Here is a 17,764-nt window from a genome sequence, read left to right as displayed (position 1 = left end):
AACATCCTCCTGCCCTAGAACATGGCAGATAAGAGTCCAGTCACTGCCAGAGCAGCAGCTCCTTTGTATTTCCAGAGCTCAATGTGAATTACTGTTCAGATTAATGGTTTTAAATACAGACTGAACTTTTCCACTGTGCAATCAACTTGCGAAGGAGTTGATTCATATGACATGACAAGAAAGCCATTGTCAGAACAGGACGATCTCACTAAAATAACAGACATGGATGTCTCAATGGTGTAGCATATTTAAGATGCTATTTCCTTGCTTGCAGTCACATGAAATATTATCAGTACTCTTGCAGTTCAAACAAACATCTGAAGAAGATACGATCCATCATCAATTTCCATGAAGGTGTATTACAGAGGACATCAACAAGTCTTCCTTCAAAATTCTGTTATTTTTACATGTTTCTAACATTGAAAAAAAAAGCCATACAGAACAAAAATTCTTAAGTAAATGTATTTATTATAATTGGATTTTTTAATGCAGAAATACTGTTATTTCAAGTTAGGCTTACAATCGTGTTTCATTGTTCTTTGTGCCAGAACAAGGGACAAGAACACCCTGGTCAACTGCATTTTGATCAGGAGGGTCAAACTGTGGTTTCGGATATTTATGCAAAAATTTCATTGACAGAAGGATCAATTATAACCGCACATGAAGTGAGAAGCTACCTCAAAAAAAACCCACTGAAAAGATTAAGAACTCTTGCTGTCTCAACATGCTTTTTACACAGAAAAGCCACTTGCATACATGGAAAAAATGTATATTCAGAATACAAAGACCAAGTTCTCAAAATCTATGTTACTTTGATTGCTACAACATTAAAATGTAAATTAGTATTTTAAGAAGGACAACTAGTTATGACACAAACCAAAACAGCTCCTCCCCCATTCCATAGTTTCAACTACGTATAAACCAGTGAATACAATTTTCAGGATAGACCTCTGTTTCACCACAATTTTCAGAATCAATGTCTGTTTCACCTGTCCGTTGTTGTAAGAAGTTAAAAGCTTATTTCTTTATCAATGGTAACAAAGCAATTTTCTATCCTTTTGTATTTTATAAGAGTATCAAACACCAAAAGAGTGCTCTCATTTATTTCCAAGAATGCCTTGTGCATTAACTGGTGCAGCTCAGAGCAGGATATGGATAATGCTGAAAACAACCATGGAAAAATATGGTTTTATGCTGCAAACAATTACTTCTCTTAACTGCAACCTCTTCAGCATGGAATAAGGCAAGCATCAAGGGACATGTGGGCAATAGGAAATGGTTTCGTAGTTGTTAGTAGCATCTTCTTTCTTCCTTTTGTACTATTAACAAAAGCTAATGTTAAAGCAGTTATGAAAAGCCAAACAGATTCTCTACTTCTACTTTAACGACAGGATTTTCCTAAATAAATGTTAACTTCTGCAAATGAAATTCACATTTCACGACTCAAAGTTTCAGCCTCTGGACCTACAGCTGGAGGTCTGTCTAAATGCAACAGAGGACACAAACCAAAACCATCTCTTAGTTCTAGAGAATGCCTCACTCAGGGACACCCAACCTGAGCCAGGTCCTAGAGGAATGATGCGCTCACCATCCTGAAATACCGAGGCTGAGTCGGGCGCCAGTTATCAACCAGGGGGAGATTAGGTTCATTCTCAGCATTCTTGGATAGGCTTCGGAGCTTCGCCATCTGCAGGAGAGCAAAAATCAAAGTGTCCTGATGGAAATCCCTTGGGATCAAATCCACAACCCAACAATCAAACCAAGGAGGCTGGCTCAGTCCCAGAAGCTGAGGAGAAAGCCACTTTCAAAGTTGTGAAGATGTCCTTCACATCATCACCACAAGAACTAATGTTCTTTTCCTAGCAGTAATATTCTTAGAAATAGTCAACACAGAAAAATGGGTCCTATCTGAACAGGAATGTGAAAAGTACTGTCATTCATGTGCTGTTTACAGAACTGTGTACAGCCACATAAATTATGGGAACTCCTCAGAAAATGCGAACAGAACAGTCTATGCCCTAATAAAGCTCTCCTACTCTAACCCTGCCTTAGTGTCCGATTGGTAAGAAGCCTCTGGAATTTTAAGGTGTTAAGGCTAAATTATAAACTAATCGGTCATTTCCATGGTGGGTCTATAACAGAGGATATATTCTGCTGCAGTGACACAAAAAAAACCCCCATTGTTAGTAACAGGAATGTAAATCTGGATAATGACTTGGTCAGGGTTTCAAATGGTTTGTAACAGGACTGCAGCTTGACTCTCCTTGTTAATTCTTTAAAATCAAGACATGTTTTTGTTGAGGAATGCTATAAGAAGAGTTCTGCACATACTCTTCAAAACTATATAATACTCTTCCTCTACTACTTTCTGATTTTCAAAGGATGCAACACGTATACCCACTTACAGACACATTATGTTCATTTATTGTCAGTGCCATGCACAACATCAGACAGAAAGCATATCAGCTGGGATTCAGACACTTGACACTTCCCTGTTTGAATGGCTTACAGTGAAAAGGATGCACACATTTTCCCATGTGCACACTTGAAAATGGAGCCGCATGCATCAACTTTGTTGGTAAGTAGCTTCAATACACTGATGTATCTACATTTGCAGTACAGAGTTCATGGTCAAGTTCAACAGAAGCAGAACTTCTGTCTGAGCTGTAAAAGCTGGATTCACTGTGACTATACCAATTCCAGTTTATGGACGGAGCTAGCTCAGGCATCTCAACTTTGCTCTTCACTACACGGCTCAGAAAAGCCAGCTATCTCAGTTTGCCTGAACAATGATGGGGTCACATTTATAACCAGCATAATATGCATCAGCTGGATTAATCTGAAATTAAATTTCAGATTTCAGATAAAGGATAATTTGTATGGGAACAGTAGGAGATGAAAATAGTTCACCAGTGTTGTTAATACTGATAAAAGTACTACCAGAGAAGAGAGCACTGTTTTTTATTATTATTTGAGGAAGATCTGTCCTACTCAGTAAAAAAAAAAAAAAGAAAAGCATATATTCAGGCTATAGTTACACAAAGGCAAAAAAAAATTAGTCTGCAACTGGATAGAGTTATTCCACAGTTAAATGGCAATCCTTTCATTAAAGTAATCTGAGCAGTGAGGCCACCCACTCTACATCTCACAGGGATTTCTGGTGAATTGATTTTTCCTGCAGAGTACTGATTCACAATGGCTGCACTTATCCTTGTGGCTAATATACTGTTACCATCTGGCTGCAAAAGCATCCAAGCAATCCACTGTAAATGCACGCACACTCAAAATAATTACTATTAATGAGGCTGCCATGGTAGTACATTTTCTAGGATTAGAAATAATTGGTAACACAATCCTCTTTTATTAATACATTATTTAGACTGCAGGCACTCTGGAGTAAGCAAAGTCTTTCAGTTGTACTTGTGTACAGTATCTCGCACACACTGCCAATCCTGCCTGAAAAGCGGCTCAGGATAAGAGCCAATGTCCCATCTATATGTAGTAATTTCCTTTTTATCTTAAATGCTCAACTTTTTCTACAGTACAGCCAGTTAGAAAACAGTTTGCATGTTTCCCAAAACTCCCTAACTTTAGATAAGCTGAAAAAAAGGTGACGACTCAAATACAAAAGTGATCAAAAAGTCTTTTTGAAGCTGGATCAATGATGTGATTAGTTATTCCTTTAAAAACACATTTTAAATCAGAGATGCTCTGTAATGACTCCACTTTTCCCAACAAAATCTGTAGCTGATCTTCTGTAATATAAACATCTGAGCAGATTTATTTTGTGGAAACCTATCAAAGCATATTGTATTCTTCACACAAGTACTAGTTTCAAAATAGCTCACATATTTTAATTTTCATATGGGCAAGTAAATAGGAGGCAGATCAATTCAATAAGCTGTGAAAATTAAGCTGTAAGTTACATGAATATATTACCCTATTTCATCTCTTGCCAGCTAAGGTTCCCATCATACCCAAGTTCTAGTCTTTAAAAGATAAAGAGCCACATAAATACAAAGTGCTAGAAAATAGATTTTTTTTTTTCTGTGACACATGCACAAAACACCTGTAACAAAACACCTTATCACCTTGAGAACCTAAAATGAAAAGTTATGTATATCTATATATAATATTTACGTAATATGTCAGTGACTTGATTAATATTCATCTTGTCACTACCCTGGAGTCTTGAAATTTGTGGTATTGTACCATTATAGACTGCTGAGTAGAGGAATAATCTCAGATGAGAAAACTGACTTGTGTGGTGCGAGTAGAAACATAAGCTAAAATGTGGTCAAAGAGGTCATTCAAATTTCCATAAATGGGATCAAGGGGGAATGAGGATTAACAAGAAATACATCATTATGGTACGTGACCAGAGAAGGCTTTCAAATTAACAAGAAATTATAGCTATCTGATGCTGCTCCTGTTTGCAAAAATTTAGCTGGTAACATGGATATCAAGCACCTGATACAACACTTCCATGATTTTCTTGGTTACATGACACCATCTAGAATGTGAGGCAGACATAATCACCAATCCCATTAAATTTGTATTCTGATAAAAGATGTTTTTGTAAGATGCTATAAGGTTGATTGCACATATTAGGTTGTAGACTGCAGTCCTTTCAAGATTTTTACAGGTTCCCTATGGAGTCCCAAGATAGTTTCTAAGGCATCCAGTTCTTCACTGTCCTTTTAATCATGCAATTTCTCATAAAATTCAAAATAATAATATCAGGTTATGGCATGCAACTAAACAGAAGTGGGTAAAATATTATTCATTTGAAGTTTACCTGGTCTGAGCTGACTACAATGGGCTCTCTAAGAACAATCCAGGTGATGCACTCTTCACAAGGCGGAGTAGTAAAAGAGCCATGGTATGTCCAGTAGTCATGAGATTTAGGGAAAAGAATTGAAGGATCAAAGTTTGGAAAAGGAGCTTCTTTACCCTTTAAAAAAAAAACACAACAAAACCAAACAGAAAACTATTCAACAGGTCTAGTATTTTAAGATTGACTACTAAGATGCAGCTCTGGTATTTTAAGAAACAGAGAGTAACTCAGATACTTCAAAGATATGTACTAAGGAAACTAAGCACACATCTACACAATACATAATGATGCAGTGTAAAGATAAGTGGACTAAATGACGCTCACAGATGGGCCTAGAGAAGCAACATACAACTCCATGATGCTACTTCTTGTACCTGAGCTAACTCCTGTGAAGCGGTGTCCAGCACCAATGTACTTCACTCATTTCTGTACAGAAATACTTTTCCTTCTGGTCTCCTTTCTTATGGAAATTTTGTCTGTCTACTAGATACTGGATTAGGTCACTATATAATTTTCAAGGCCAGGTTGGACGGGGCTCTGAGCAACCTGATCTAGTTGGAGATGTCCCTGCTCCTTGCAGGGGGGTTGGACTAGATGACCTCTGAAGGTCCCTTCCAACCCAAACCATTCTATGATTCTATGATAATGAAGTGAGATAGGTACTCTAGATTTGTAATATTTGTGCTAATAACAAAGACGACAGTCTATGAAATGTACATTTATGTTGAGATTCTTATCACATAATGTTATCTGAGACACAGAATATCTAGTCAGTGGCATTTCCAAAAGTCCATTGGGCAGCCTATTTCAAGACTGAATGGACCAGTTTCCAAAGGCGCCTTTCTTTTGTCACTGAACACCAAGGGAATAAGAATCCATGATTAGTTTTCAGGTGAGTAAAGTCTGGCAAGATGACTCTCAGTTTCACAAAATTATAAGGCCCACTAAAGCCGAAGAAGGGTCAGATGTAAATGGAAGAAGGATCTTTCTTGTTAAGGAAAAGCTACCCATGGTTTTATTCACAAGTATATTCTGGCAATGTTGAAGAGCAGTATTTGAAAGCTAGAAAGTCATGCCTCTTGGTTTTTTGTTGTGCTGAGAATTTGCAGCAATCTTCCTATAATAAAAAGCCCAGCATGATTACCTTTGTTTTGATAGCATTTATTTCTTCGAGAATTCTCTTCATCTCTGGTTTGGGAGTTTTCCCTACCTGTAAAGAAGAAAGTATGAGCTAACTAAAGAGTTCTGCTTGATCAATTCTCTTCTTTCTCCTATTTTTTATGTGAATCTAAAAATGCATTAACCCAATCTATCATGGATTGGTTAACCCAACCCAACCTACAATGCATTAACCCTACCAGCTTAGTAAGCTATGTCTTCTGTCTGTACCCTCTGCCTGTATTTCTACAGATATTATGATCCAAATGAGGAAATTGTATCAGTACAGAAACTCAGCATCACAGATAATTTCACAACATAGCTTTTCCTGTTGACATTGAATTTTAGCCTCATAAAGATAAACAACTCTTCAGACTCAAGTACGGAACTTGGAAAAAGTTTCATTCTAGTTTAAAATCCAGATTTCATGGCCAGATCTACTGTTCGCAATTGTTGATCAGAACACAGACATCCATCTTTATCTCTAGTAAATATTAATTACACAAGAGAGAGCGAAGACAAATTTTTCAGGCTAAGACTGCATGCCCTCAGAAGGATTTTTAAAAAGGACGAGTTACAAGTATTGTCTCTGAGTTAGTTTTGCCTCGGAGAAAGTTCATGAAAAGCCTAGGAGCAGTATCTGTCCTTGAAATAAGTCCATGATTAGCATAGAAGACACTGACTGCTATTGGTCAGAGGCCCACTATTGACATTGTGTCCCCAAAGCAGGGGCAAATACATCTGAATTTACAGCTTCCACCAGCCACATAGTGACACAATAGCTGCTGGGACAAGTGTGTGTAGTATTGGATACCCTTTGAAATAACATGACTCATGCTCTGAAACTTGAAAAGCATGCATTCCTGAAAGTCAAGCCCTCCAATGTCGTGTGATCCCTAGAAAATATATATTTTTTAACCCTGTAAGAATAGAAAACTCTACAGTAGCAGTACAAAGAAGGGTTGCATGCTTCCACTTACTTGCAAAAATATGGCCAAAACAGCTATTCCATCAGTTCTTCTCACAGCATCAAGGTAATTACTGTATTTGGGATTCCAGTGTAACAAATGCAGCTGGAAACAAATAAAAACATGTAAAAAAAATCCATTATTGAATAGCAAGCCATCAGAGGCTGAATTTTAGGTTCTTCATGTACATGAGAAAGTTCGGGGCAACAAAGAATGAGGATTAGGTCTTCCCCACCCAAAAAAAAAGAAAAAAAGAGACAACAGTTCATATATGAGTTATATCAGCCATGTATTACCATTTAGACTACTATTTACTTTATGATTTACTTTATTTTACTTTTTATTTACTCTATGATTTACTTTAAAATAAACTCTACACATCTTAATACAGAAACTGCAAAAAAAAAAGAACAGAAATCTCATCTTAAAGCTGAAAACACAGACAACATGCTTAAGTAAGCTGGTAAAACATGCAGTTCAGAAGTCATCTACTGATACGTAACTCATTTCCATTTGGCTTTCAAATTACAGCAATTCTAGCACAGAATCCATATGAATGTAAGCTCTGTATATCATCAGTCTATAGTTCTCATCTTCCCTTACAATCCTAAAGTGGTAGAAAATCAAGGTAACACATCCTTACTCCTTTTTGCGGCAACAATTTTCTACTTCTGCTATAATACTATACTGTTTTAGTACTGTTATAATACTATATAACAATATCGTTTAGTAAATCTGCATTGCTTCTCAGTAATTCAGTCTTGCTGTCCTATCCTTCAAGCCACGTTGGTATGAAAACATGGAAACTTTTGTTTCTCAAAGTATTTTTCTTTTCTTATGCTGTGAGAATTGCCTCAACCTCGTTCACATTCATAAGAATTAATGGGAGTAAAAAGAAAATGTCACAGATAAATAAAGTTAATAGAACTCCTTGAAAAGCAGAGAAATGACAAATTTTGTCCCACCTGAACGATAATGACAAGTGTTATTTTCCACACTGTTTAAAGTAAAAAGTGGTGAATCTTACCTCTCCTGCATATCTCACTCCATTCACAACATGCTCAGAGCCATGGTCGTCAGATGAACCCCAATGAAAGTGAAGCTGACGCAGCCGGTAGACTCCTGGAAGTGGCCCACCTCTCAGCACTGCAATTGATAATCTGCATCAGCATTAGACTTGAGTATCTTCCCATTTTTTTTAAATAAATATATATATTTTAAAATATTACATATATTTTTACATATTTACTGTACAGTTGTTCTACATTCTCAGAGTACTGAGTACCTCTTGGAAATCTGCACTGATCTGAGCAGCACCTCATGCAGCCATCTTAACCGATATGCACTTAGAGGCAGATGAAAATTATTTGTGTCTAGGCTTCCATTATAGTCAATAGAGATCACTGTTTTAATTTAGCTGCATAAATGTGCATCTAGTACCTTCTGGGATATGCCAAAGACATCTGGACAGGACTGGAAGATGTGATATAAGATCTGTAGAAGAACCGTATTTTTCTAAAGCAGTATCTGGAGGCAAGGGGAAATACACTATGTTACCAAAAATTGTATGAGATATCTACATTTGGGTAACTGAATCATAGAATCATAGAATACTTAGGGTTGGAAGGGACCTTCAAAGATCATCTAGTCCAACCCCCCTGCAAGGAGCAGGGACATCTCCAACTAGATCAGGTTGCTCAGAGCCCCGTCCAACCTGGCTTTGAATGTTTCCACGGATGGGGCATCCACCACCTCTCCAGGCAACCTGTTCCAGTGTTCTACCACCCTCATTGTAAAAATTTTTTGCCTAATATCTAATATGAATCTACCTCCCTCTATTCTGAAACCATTACCCCTCGTCCTATCACAACAGGCCCTGCTGAAGAGTCTCTCCCCATCTTTCCTGTAGGCCCCCTTGAGGTACTGGAAGACCACTATCAGGTCTCCCCGGAGCAGTCTCTTCTCCAGGCTGAACAGCCCCAACTCTCTCAGCCTGTCCTCATAGGAGAGGTGCTCCAGCCCTCTGATCATCTTCGTGGCCCTCCTCTGGACCCTCTCCAACTGGTCCATGTCCTTCTTATGTTGGGGGCTCCAGAACTGGATGCAGTACTCCAGGTGGGGTCTCACCAGAGCAGAGTAGAGGGGCAGAATCACCTCCCTCGACCTGCTGGCCACACTCCTCTTGATGCAGACCAGGATGCAGTTGGCTTCTGGGCTGCAGGGTGCATTGCCGGCTCATGCTGAGCTTCTCATCAGTCAACACTCCCAAGTCCTTCTCCTCAGGGCTGGTCTCAATCCATTCTCTGTCCAGCCTATATTTTTGCCTGGGATTGCCACGACCCATGTGCAGGACCTTGCACTTGGCCTTGTTGAACTTCATGAGGTTTGCACGGGCCCAGCTCTCCAGGCTCTATGTAGATGCTTAACAGATAGTGACTTGAATCGCTCTTTGGACTCCATTGATTAAGCATGACTCCATCTCTGTCGACTAGAATGGGAGTTTAGAGACATAACCCACCTACGTTTAAAAGCCCACGTAAGCCACCTAAATGTAGGTGTCTTAATCTCCCCCTGAATTCCTTGTAGTATCTACCTATATCAAAACACACAAAAATAGCCATGATTAAGATAAACTGCTGAAGTGCTAGATGATAAACAAATTCCCACAAAATGCTACAAATTGTCTCTTACTGCAGGCTATGACTTATTTGTTTAAAAAACCTATGAAATTACTGATGCTGCTTCTGCTATAATGGCTGCCCCCTATGGCTGTTGAAGAGGAGAAAGAAAACTGCAAAGGAGCCAGAAAAGTAAACACCAAGAATACAAAATATTTTCCTAAAGAAAAGTTAGGCCTTCAGTGAACAATACCCTGGATTCTAAACAATCTTAACATTTTTACATTATATACCAAATGAAAGTGGTGTAATTGAAAGGATCTCACAATAAAAGGGGAAGAACTTTTTAACATTCATTAATTACTGATTCATATTCAATTCTCATTCACTTTATTTGAAGACAGAAGTTATAGCATTCCTATAAACCATTCAGGAGTTCTCAAGAGCAGGTCTTTATATGCTAGAGAAAAATATCCTTAAATCTGAAAAGGAATGAAATCCATAATCATCTCAAGAAATAAGTCCTAAGAGTATTCTTACTGAACGTTAAGAGCAAGTTGTTATTCTCAACAAATTCCTTTTACTTGTTCCCACAGACATTCACTACTGTGGCCGATACAAACACAGTAACAGTAGTAGCTGACAAGGCCATCAATCCTCCATTAAAATAGATCTGTAAGACCAAATAATCCAGTTTAAGGTAAAAATGTGTCATTATTTCCACTGATGGGCCATCAACAGACATTTTCAACTGGGCGTTAGGTGAAGCTCTGCATCACCTAGTGCCAACACATTCCTGCTTCACTCATCTATAAATAGACAGTAGCTTTTACTTAGCACACTTTAAGTAGACAGAATGATGCAAACACTAAGATGCCTAAAAGCCAACATCTCCTGAAGGACAAAAAGGTGTTTTCTTTCTTTTAATTGCATGTGTGTAGTATAAAACATAGAAATATATGAAATTACAATGCAAGTAAATGAAACAGTTACAAGAATAAAGTTCTCCAATATCTAAAACAAAAAAAAACCACAAACTATGTCTGCACAGCTCAAAGTTAGTAAAATAAATCTTTATTTTTTTAAACATGTGGCTTGGAACGTAAAGTCTAAGGTATCTTCATCATGCTGGGTTTTTGTTTTCAGAAAACAGTAACACAAATAAATACACACCCATATACCAGTTAGAAAAAGAATACAAGGTAAACGTTCATAAAATAAACTATGGTTTCTTTAAATTGTTTTTCCGTGGTGTTAAAATACAGCTTTATTTTTATATATTTACATATAAATATGTAACAGGAAATTATTCTAACAATTATTACCCAGGAAATGTTCACCTTAAATATTGGAGACTCATAGTTTTAAGGCTGTGATAGCTGTTTTCCTGCCACAAAACACATAAGGCCCCATGACTCACTTTGAGCTTCTACCTACGACACTACATGAAACGAGACACAAAAGCTTTAAAAAAAGAAGCTTGCAGGCTCACTCCCTCATATATGGGCAGCCAGCTATTCTTCTCGTCCTCTGAAATACTATCTAATCCTTTCACATGGCTAGCCGAATGGTTGGACTTACTTCTGAATATTGAAAACGTGGCATTTCTGTTCCTGTTTCTGCTCTACGGGATGGCCACAGCAGACTTACCAAAATGTAACTCCCTCAAACTTGCTGTCATTAAAGTAATATGGCTGTCCTGGTTCTGGCCAGGATAGAGTTAATATTTACCTGAGCTGGGTGGAGAACTGAAGCTGGTAGCCCTTATGGCTGGGATAGTTAACTAATTAGCTAACAGCTGGGGTTAATTTACCCAAATTAGCCAAAGGGCTATTCCATCCCATCTGACATCATGCTCAGTATATAAGTGAGGAGGGTGCTGAAGGGAGGCTCCCTGCTACTTGGAAGAGACTGGATGTGGAGATCTGTTGTGAGCTATTGTACTGTATTTGTGTTCCATCACTGTCTTGTTTTCTTCTGTCATTACTGTTAAATTTACTTTTTGTTTAATCTCAACCCGCGTGTTTGGTTTTTTTCTGGTTTTCTTTTGTTTGTCAAATCTCCTCCTATTCTCTTGGAGAGTGGGGGGAGTGAGAGAGAGACTGCGTAGTCTGGTCCCCGTTGGGGCTGAACTATGACAATGGCCCAGCTACAGGAATATACAAACCAGCCTAGGAAGGCAACAGAGAAAAGTATTCACCCCTTTTTGGGGCCTTATATTGCAGACTCTCATCCCATTGCTCAGTGACTGACTCTTTTCATATGAGTTTTCACGTCGCCCTCCACCAGTGCCTGATACCACACACAAAAATGGCATGTCAGTCTGAATCTCTTCCTCAAATTCCATGTTCTGCCATCCACAATGAAGAACCATCTATTAGAGAGCAATCCTACATGGCCATCAGTTCCAGTGAAAAAGCTCACCTTTGATTTGATCGTTCAAACTGAGCAGCATGGGACAGAACTAGCGAATAAAACAAAGGGATTTTTTTTTCCCACTCTCAAGGTAATCACTGAGGCAGATGTTTGCCCTCCATGGAGAGGGAAAGTGTTGCACTGGAGGATGTACTTAAGGAGAGAAAAAACTCTGTATCTTACTCTGTGTGTTTGCACAGCCAAATGAAGGTATGATGCAGTTTAAGTAGAGATGGCCACTCCACTCACATTACCTTAGTTAGCAGGGTGTCCTTAATAACAGAAATGTAACACGAAATAAGTGCATCCACTTGCTGAGCAGCTTAGGTAGGGGTCTGGTTCTTAATCTGTGCTTATGTCAGTTGTCATCTATCCTCACTAAAGGTAAAATTGTCAAAGTTATGCCTACACAAATGCCTCCCCTGTTTGCTGTGAATAAAATACTGCACAAGTCAGGTTGAAAAACAGAAGGAGCACCAAATAGACTCATGGGGTGAGTTGTGTTTATAAACAAAAGAACTAACTGTTCTTACAAGATTTATGATTCTCACACCCTGCCAAATCCATAAAATGAACTGGTAAACCACAGTGAAATGAAATTAGTAAGGTATTACTGCATGACAATCAAAAAAGATACATTACCTTTGTTATGCTGCATTATAACAGAATCTAACAGTGCAGTATAAAAAGCACAGCTTTTAAATGTCAGTGTCACTTTCTAGATGTTATAAAAAAGCCTCTGCTTAAAAGAGGATCTCCGTACTGCAGGGATAAAATGTATTTCCTAAAAGCTTTTGAAACATTTTACACAGTTCTCACTGAAATATTCCTTAAGCAAGCACTGAATAGACATGCAGAAGAATTACTTTTGTTTGTGTTTGAACTCTGTACTCTTACAGGGACAGACTGGGAAAAAGAAGCATCTGACAGAAGTCTGTCAGCATGCCACCCACCCTCACCTGCACTGGAACACACCTTTTCCAGTTTTGCGCCTTTTGATCACAGCCTGTTTGTCAGTGAGCTCCCAAATCATCTTTCTTTGTGATCTATGGTAAGGCTGAAATCTCCATCTTCAGGAGCAGAAAGCTGGCAGTTCGCTTTTTAACTGTAGCCTCAGCAAGCCCTTAACTGTTCAGCATTTTGACCTCTAACAATGGAAGTTCAAAGTTAACAGAAACTCAACTCCTAAATCCCCTGACGCCAAGCTCTGCAGTGCTCATATTAACGCTCAGTACCTTCATGCGGACACTACAAATGACAGATGTATTAAACACTGAAGGAAGAATTTAACTTTGCTGCCTTTTCCGGGATGCGCTATATCCAATCGAGTTGTATGTACCACAGCTAAACAAGCACTGGGATTTAGCTGTGCTACTCTTGTAAGAGCTACTGGCTTACTCCACTGTAAACTCAGTACACAAACTGTTAAGTAACTTTTTGCAGGAATCAGCCAAAACGTGAGTGTCTATGGACAGACTTCCCCCAGTTTTCATTCAAGTTACTGGGTTTTGTCCTCATTGTTTTAGAACCAGTCAGCAAAGAAATGTTTATTCATCATTTGCAAAGGTAAGTGAGATTTCCAACAAAGTGGTACTCTTGGAAATCGTGTCCACCTGCACTAGTCATGCTAAAAGAGACTGATAAGCAAGAAGCTCTAACTACTTACAGTAACAGTCTTGTAAATTTTTTTTTGTGTCATCCACTTCCAAAGGCATACATTCCTTTGATAAGAGATTGAAAGATTCTGCAAACAGTATCAAGGTAACCTTGTAAAAAAGTGTGCCTGCACTAAGGTACTCTAAGCGCTTAAACGTCATCCATCAGAAAGTCAGTAAAAGGGGAAGTAGGAATGTGTTTGCTTGATGAACTTCCACAGGAAGTGCCATGGAGATAACAAAAGCAACAGATAAAAGTGAGAAAATGAAAGAAGGCATCCATTTGACCTAGCCTTAGTGTATCTCTCCCCAGCTGTTGTGCCTGGTTCTAGTACAAGACCTATGTATCTTTACTGTTTATTAAATGATTGTACACCTTGATCTAACCATCTAATCAAAGTACTATTAAGAAAGCCAGAGTCATTAACTGTAAAGATGTTACAAGCTAGATATCTCACAAAGCATCATGACAGTGATGACCACAGCCACGATGTTATGTGAGATATCTAGCTTGTAACTCAGAGGCATCCAAAGTAAATTGTTTTATTGCTCACTTTTACAATTTATTCAGCAATCTATTTCATCTACCACTAACGAAGATCTAGATTTAACTACAGATAAGGGTATGACCACTCTAACCGAAAAAGGAAAATAAAGAAAGCCCTTAGTTTTCTGGTTAACTCTGAAATACTTTAGATAGATAGAAACACATACACAGACAGAAAGACAGATAGATAAAAAGTCTTTGTTCCAAATTAACAAAAGCTTCATTCCTATATGATTGCTATTACATATCTATCTATTAAGTAGCTGGTGGTTCCTTTACACAAAAAATAAGTCACTGTACATATCCTGAAAAACTTAAAATGTGCTCAAGTCAGTAGGAGTATGCACAGTGGAATTCATCCTGCAATTAGCATTAGAGAAGGAACACCACCCACAGACTCCACAGGCATTGGTATAACAAAGGAGACATAACAATAAACACTGAATGTTTCTTGCCTTCAAAGAGTTGAGAAATACACCTACTTTTTTTCCAGTGAGTCACTTTTTATTTCTGAAATCAGAACACAACAGTTACTGAGTAGTTCAACTGAAAAAAAATTCAGAACATTCCAAAACTTTCTGCTCTTTGAGGCTATAGTGTTTCATCCATACTGTGGATTGCTGTGCCTGGATACTCCCTCCCAAGAAAAATGAGAGTAATAATAACAATAATTTATGACATTTTGACATTTATGCAGAAGATTCATATATTTGACACTGTTCCGACAAACAAAAGAGATAGATGGTAAAAAATGGTGAGTAATGGTCATGGAGGTCTTCTCACCCGCCACAGCTACATCTTTTTACTGATGTACCGTGTTATCTGACATTAATAAATTTTTATTCACGTAACACTAAAGATTCTCACTTTGCTAGAACAGTAATCAAACTCTTGACTGCATAGTCATTTGTGAGTTTTCATAGTGCACTAACTAGTCCAGCTTACACACATTTTGATACTTGGTGTTCATGAAACCCAAGTCATTAATTAAAATTCTATTAAATTAAATCTGTGCCCATAGACATTTAAGATCAATCAACCTATCAGTAAAGTTCCTCCTAGTAATTACAGCTGTCAATCCTAGTTATATTGAAATAGAAATTGGAACTTTTAATGCAGTCAAGAAATAAGCGTGTACACTGTGGTAAACAGACTTTTCAACATTTTACTGAAATAGACATTTCTTTTTCCTTTTCTTACCAACCTATGTACTATAAATAATAACATGATTACGTTGACCTTGATACAAGAATAAAGAGTGAGGTATGCATTTGATTTTTCCTTTTTATCTCAGTACTAATGCAATTTCATACTTCTTTCAGTAATGTTTTTTCCTTTGAAATACAGCCAACAGTATTAACATGAAATGTCAGTGGTTCTGCCAACATAAACTAAATATTTCTAGCACCTGTTAAACAGAACAGACATATCTCTTCAAAATATATAACTCACTAACTCTTAAAAGCTATGCATTGTATATGCAGCACATTGCATGTTGTCATGAGTGGATAAAAGATTTTGGACTTTAAAGCTGAAACACTGGAATTTCTCAGCCCTATAATCCCAATTAAGACAAAAACTCATTAATGCCAAAGGGAGTTTCAACTGACTAAATACCATGACTTTTTGGCAACATCTGGTTCATTACTTCATTTATCAGAAATTACACGTGTACAGTTTTCAAATATTGTAACTTCAGCCATATACATAGTTAAAGATATTCTGCTGGGCATCTCAAGTAGCCTTGAATGGAATTCAGTCCTCATAGATAGAGCCTGGACTCCTTGCTCCTGGAAAACAACACAACTCCAACAGCTTTTGCAAGCCCAGAAATTTACCTTACACCTTAATTCATCCTGCACCAAGCTTCTTTGCAACTCTCTCTATTCCCTAGGATTTTACCTATGGACTTTAAAAGTAGCTCTAGGCCTTTCCCACTAGTTGTGCAGGGCACTGGAATCACAGAAAGCTGTATGTCACACGCAAGCCATACACAGAGACATTCTGACATCCACAAGCATTCAGAGCACATTCTGTCTTCCAAGCAGCTTCAGAAACAGTCACTGATACATAATGACAGCTTGAGATGAAAACAAAACTAACCTGATCTATCGAAAGAATCATCAAATACAACTCTGCAAGTTTTCCCATTATTGAGGATGGTCTTTGCTGCACCAGGATCATAACTAGCAAACCATGGTAGTAGGGAACGATCGTAATGCACTTCTTTGTTATTGATTTCAATAGGTGACTGATGGCGTCCTTTGGCAATCGGGTAATTTTTATGCCACTGATCTGGTCCTAGAAAAAATACAGAGAAATATCATGAAAATCTTTCTAGTTAGGTATGAATTATACTTGTGTTACAACAAATGCAAGCTTGGCTTTCCTTAGCTACAGAACATCATTTAAAATGTATTAATAAGTAGGTTAGTAATTACCTGGTTGTTAGTCGTGCCCTGTCAAGAGTTTCATTGCATAAAAAGCAATTATATTATTCTCACTAGAATACTGGATACTGCAAGTCATTCAACTGAACCTAAACTCTCATAGCAACATCAGAACTTTACTTATTAGGATCCTGACAATACACCAAGGAAGGGAACTAGAGGTGTACACTCCAAGTCCAGCAGTGGCTTAGAAATATGATGGGATATACCCAAATGATTCAAATGTGGCGCCACGTACCCATCTGGAGAGAGAAAAGGCCACTGATATCTGAAGAAGATGGAAATTTGAAAGGTGGATTTAGGTATCATCACGGTTTTATCAAGAACTTCAGGTGGCAAAAGCCCAGCCGAGGCCATGCCGCTCGCCCCGCAGCAGAGGGGGGAGCAGGCACAGACCCCCAGGGTTTCAGACTCTGCAGGCTGGAGGGACCATGGCTGCACCAGAGGCTGTCACTGCTCTTCCTGCAGCACAGCTAGCCTAAAGCTGGACTTTAAACCTACGTCAGATTTTAAATTATATTAACAGTAGGATAATTTACTTTATTTAATTTCAAGACTTCTGCCGCCCCCATCCCCTTCCAGGGGCTTCGCCTCTTCCACACCAGCCAGTGGCAACCAACCATCCACGCCTGAAGCCAGTGCTCCACACAAGCTCAACATGTGGGGGCTCCCGTTTTGGCCGGGGTTTGTCCCCAGACCCCCTGCCTGCCCCACTCACCGTTGTCGCCGTCGTAGCCCCAGGGGTAGTAGTTGGGGTTGATCATGGTGCCGCTGCCGCGCCCTGGCCCCGCGCCTCAGCCTCTCCTGGCGGCTCTGGCGGGACGGCGGCCTCGTCTCACGGCGGCTTTTTATAGACTCCCGCCAACTCCGTGCCCTTCCCCGCCGGCCGGCCGGCCGGGAGGGACAGCGGGGCCCTGGCCACCGGGGGCGGGGAAAGCCGCGCTGCCTCGCACCGCCCGCCCGCCGCTCCCGCCGTGAGGGGCCTCCCGCAGCCGGCCGGCCTGCCGCCCCCAGGGTCCCCCCCCACCTCGGGCCATTCCCCAGGGAACGAGGGGTGCGGCGTCCCGCTGTGCTGGGGCGGGGTGCAGAGGGCGATCCCGGCGTGGGGCAGGGCGG

At 39.3% G+C, this 17,764-nt stretch overlaps 1 protein-coding gene across 1 annotated transcript; it reads right to left on the bottom strand.

Moving 5' to 3' along the window:
* Positions 1 to 448: 448 nt before the first annotated feature.
* On the bottom strand, positions 449 to 17,477 carry LOC104485068 (carbonic anhydrase 3). The gene is made up of 7 exons (XM_086740990.1): positions 17,367 to 17,477; positions 16,302 to 16,499; positions 7,991 to 8,109; positions 6,976 to 7,068; positions 5,982 to 6,047; positions 4,799 to 4,954; positions 449 to 1,687 (listed from the first exon to the last, which is right to left on the bottom strand). Exons 1-7 carry the CDS (start codon positions 17,410 to 17,412, stop codon positions 1,568 to 1,570), a joined length of 798 nt encoding a protein of 265 aa, XP_086597116.1. The 5' UTR covers positions 17,413 to 17,477; the 3' UTR covers positions 449 to 1,567.
* Between the last annotated feature and the right edge of the window lie 287 nt (positions 17,478 to 17,764).

This window comes from Chlamydotis macqueenii, chromosome 2 (assembly GCF_036417535.1).
Source record: "Chlamydotis macqueenii isolate bChlMac1 chromosome 2, bChlMac1.mat, whole genome shotgun sequence".
Lineage (NCBI taxonomy): Eukaryota > Metazoa > Chordata > Aves > Otidiformes > Otididae > Chlamydotis > Chlamydotis macqueenii.
The sequence above is the reverse complement of the archived record's forward strand: the minus strand, read 5'-3'. Positions and strand labels throughout refer to the sequence as shown.

Excerpts from the sequence above, each read along its gene's own strand:
- LOC104485068 (XM_086740990.1), bottom strand. The coding sequence starts at position 17,412 with ATGATCAACCCCAACTACTACCCCTGGGGCTACGACGGCGACAACG. Across the intron at positions 7,069-7,990 it reads GAGTGAGATATGCAGGAGAG|CTGCATTTGTTACACTGGAA; the intron begins GTAAGATTCACC and ends ATTTGTTTCCAG. Across the intron at positions 1,688-4,798 it reads TTGTAGTCAGCTCAGACCAG|ATGGCGAAGCTCCGAAGCCT; the intron begins GTAAACTTCAAA and ends GCTCTCCTGCAG.